At 57.5% G+C, this 3,738-nt stretch overlaps 1 protein-coding gene across 2 annotated transcripts in view; it reads left to right on the top strand.

Annotated features, from left to right (window-relative positions):
• The first annotated feature begins 12 nt into the window (after positions 1-12).
• The window catches only part of GRK6 (G protein-coupled receptor kinase 6), a 14,944-nt gene continuing 11,218 nt past the window's right edge, over positions 13-3,738 (top strand). For both annotated transcript variants that reach the window (XM_057378507.1, XM_057378506.1), the window contains exons 1-2: positions 13-117; positions 3,069-3,164. In XM_057378507.1, coding sequence (XP_057234490.1) covers positions 66-117; positions 3,069-3,164 — 148 coding nt within the window. In that variant the 5' untranslated portion in view covers positions 13-65. The remainder of the gene's footprint in view (positions 118-3,068; positions 3,165-3,738) is intronic.

The raw sequence follows: 3,738 nt of genomic DNA, 5'->3' as shown, positions 1-3,738 counted from the left end.
GGGCGGCGGGCGCGGGCCGAGCGCGGGGAGCGAAGCCGGCGGGAGGCGGCGGCGCCCGCGGGCCCATGGAGCTGGAGAACATCGTCGCCAACACCGTCCTGCTCAAGGCCCGCGAAGGTGAGCGGCGCCGGGCACCGGAGCTGGCGAGGCGACAGGCCCGGGCTGCGGGCCCCGGCGGTGCCGCCCCGGGGCTCGGCCCGGGCGGTCCCTCCCGGGACGTCGCGGCCTCCTTGGCGGGGAGCGGGGAGGTGACGGCGCGGGCTGGACACAGGCATTCGGCTCCTCCCGCCCGGCGCGGGGTGCTGTGCTCGCTCCGAGGGCGCTGAGCTCTCTCCCGAGCGGCCTCGCCGTCTCTCCGGTGCAGATCGCCCCATCTCYGTCCCGCCTTGCCCGCTCCAGAGGCTGCTCCAGCTCCTCTGGCACAGGGGAGAGGCAACTTTGGGTTCCGTAGGAGAAAAAAAAGTTGCTTCAGTCCCGTAAACTGCTGCTCCCCACACACGGGCCGATCCCGAAACTGCGGCGGGGAGCCCCACCCGTCCGCCGCCCTCACACCGGGGTCTGCGGGGCTCCCGGAGCTCTGCTGCGGCCTCACAGCGCTCCCACTGCCCCAGGGCCACGCCGAATTCCAGGGCCGGGGCGTGGGATGCAGCTTGGCAGCAGCGGGGCTRTCCTGAAGATGCAGGGGAGCTGCGGGGAGAAGCCTCAGGAGGGGATGGGAAGTCTCACATAGGAACCTGGTCCTTTTGCAGAGAAGATGCGCTTCAGCCAGGCATTGATGAGTTCTTTAGGTCACRTATGTGGTGGRGGARTACAGTCTCCTCTGGCCCTTGGTGKGCAACTGGCCAGACCGAGCYGTCCTGGAGCCTGAGAGACCCRCTGAAATCCAGTTAGAKRGCTTTGAAGATTAGATTTGTGGGAGCAAAAAGCAGCGAAATTAAATTTACAYGGGCAGAAACATTTCCAAGCTGCTTGAAAACCAGGCTAAGTGTAAGTACTCCTGGCACAGTGACCGTGGTGGACCATGACGTTCAGGTTCATAGTGGCAAGGTTTGGTTCAAAACCAAACGGGGGTTTGTGACCTCCAGGCACGAGGCCCACATTCACGTGGAATGATCTGGAGAGTGGCTCCCGTTGTGCCCTCGGGAATGGAGTTTGGGCACTGATGCAGCACGAGGTGCTGGACAGCTGCTGCGGTCCCTCCCGTGCTCCGCTGGTGCCTCTCCCTCGGCAGCAGTGGGCAGTTTGCAGGCAGACACAACCCACTGTCACCCTTGTGCCGAGTGGTTTTTGGCTGTGAGAGCCAAGGTGTTCTTGCTGGCTATCCCACTTGTAGCTGGGTGGCCACTGGGGCAAGGAAGCTCCTCTGTGACAGGACAGAGCTGTTTTGCAGGCCACATCTGACAGTGCTGGGTTCTTTGCTCCAGCCTGGCCTTTCTCTAGCTTCCTGAGTTGGTGTGGGAATGCAGAGGTGAGCTGGAATGTGCTGAGGGGCTGCTGGCAATCATCTTCAGCTGCTGCCACAGCACGAACGTGCCCCATGCTTGGTCTGGCCCGGGGAAGGTGAAGGATCCTTGTCCCCCTTGCCCTGACAGAAGAACAACAGCCCAGCTCTCATCCATCACCCAAACTGGTGAGCTCAGGTTGGAGACAGCCCACCCCATCCCCAAACCAGGGGTGCTGGGAGATTGCTGTGCAGGACCCAGCTCGCTGCTGGAGTGTCGGCCACAGTGCTGGGAGGGCGGGGGAGAACCACACGTGAAGGGTGCTGGAACCTCCTTTCAAAGCAAACAACTCAAGGAAACGCAACCTCCRGGTGCTGTGGGGCTTTGCTCTGCCTTTCCTTGAGCTCTCTTGGGGTGAGGATGGCCTGTCCTCCCCTGGCCTCGTTTCATTGTCCCCATCCGCTTCATTGTGGCTGACAAGAAGGTRTCTGCGCCGCTGGTTTCTTCCAGCCCTGCTTACCCTTGAGTCACTTCCTTCCTGAGTTTGTACAATCGTGCGGCCCAGCTGCTGGTGCAGGGCAGATGCAGTGCAGGGACCCAAAGCGTGCCAGGGGCTCGGACAYGAGGCTGACCAGGATGGCCCCATCCCACCTGYCTGTCCCRTTCAGGGAGCTGGATGYCAGGGGACTGTGTCTAGGSTTTGGGGCTGAACTGCATCCGCAGTGGAGGAAAGTATTATGAAAGTGTTTCTCAAGAGCTGASAAATTATGTTCAACCCCTCTGTGATTTCAGCAAGCCAGGCCTTCGGCCCAGCTCTTGGCCTGACCACTTTGGCTGGGTGGTTTAATGGATTTCCAAAGAGACGTGGGAAATTGTGTGTGTTGGCACTGGGAAAGCAATCCCTGGAGGYTGGCTGATCTGAGCAATCAGTACTTAGTGCTTGCTATGATGTAAATTTTTTGGTCTATCTAGAAGCTTTCCCACCCTATCCTACAGCACTGGGCATTTACTCCAGCAGCTGAAGCTGGAGTAATACCTGGTTCTTGGATCTGGATTTTCTGAGGCTGGCTTATCTCTGGAGAAAGGTGGGAGTGTCCCCACTTCACAGGTGGGAAACTGAAGTGATGAGCCTCAGGCAATACAGCGAGTTGTCTGTGGAGCCAGGATTAGAGCAGGAATTCCTGTCTCCCAGCTTCATGTCCTCTCTCTGAGAGCCCCTCCCTGGAGTAAGCAATCAGTCTGGAATGAGTAGGTGGCAAGAACGTCTTTACTGAAGCAGGAAGAGCTTCACACCAAGCCTGGCATGGCCTGGAGGGGTGATTAGTGATGCAGAGGTTCTGGGGACAAGCCTGGGAGCCAAGAACTGCTGTGGTGGGATCCTCCCATCATGAAAGGTCTTCATGTTCTTGTTTAGGATTTCACCAGCCAGAGGTTGGTCTGCCCAGTTCCTCTGGCAGTAGAGGCTCCAACACTTTTATCCCACCAGGAGGTTGTGGTACCACTTTGGTCTTGTTTTCCTTGCCTGGGCTTAGAGGCAGGCTCCTTCCTCTGCTCCTGGCAAGGCTAGGCTGCACTCAGGACACCTTTGCTTCCTGACTCATGGTACTGATTTTGTGTGCCCTGCAGGTGGTGGAGGAAACCGGAAAGGCAAGAGCAAGAAATGGCGCCAGATGCTKCAATTCCCCCACATCAGCCTCTGCGAGGACCTTCGGCAAACCCTGGGTGAGATGCAGGGCTTGGTCAGAGCCAGAGGGAGAGCGAGGGTGTGAGAGTTGTGCACCCCAAATTGAGTGTCAGGGGCATATAACAGGCACAAATCCCAGCCAGGATTGCTCAGAGTTCAGGGTGTAGGGAAGAAATGATGGGTAGGTGAGTGGCTGGTGATGTAGACACACACTTGTGATGAGCTTCACTCATGATTCATCACCTTCCATGTGTGCTCCACGCTGTAGAGTTTTGAAGTGGCACTCTGGGTGCCTTTGGATAAATAACAAAAGTCCTGCTAACATCCTGTGTTCTTCCTGGCTGGATTCAGTTCAGCTCCACAGACCTCTAACATTCTAACAGCAGCTTTTCTCTGGCAAACTTGCTGTGTGGTGTGGRTGAGAACTGGAGTTGGGCAGGGCTTGGCCTGTCATTTTCATTCTGTACTTTGTACTCTTCATGGTTTTAATGTTGTTTGTGCAGCAGGCTTGGTCCTGAGATCATGTGAAATTGTTTTGGGGCACAGAGGGTGCAAGTGCTTTGCTTCCTGGGAAGAGGAGGGCTTGTTTAAGTTTTCCATCCGGATTGAGCT

Source organism: Malurus melanocephalus, unplaced genomic scaffold (assembly GCF_030028575.1).
Source record: "Malurus melanocephalus ecotype Western Australia unplaced genomic scaffold, MMel_1.1 scaffold_362, whole genome shotgun sequence".
NCBI classification, from domain to species: domain Eukaryota; kingdom Metazoa; phylum Chordata; class Aves; order Passeriformes; family Maluridae; genus Malurus; species Malurus melanocephalus.
This window is presented reverse-complemented; position numbering and strand designations above follow the sequence as displayed.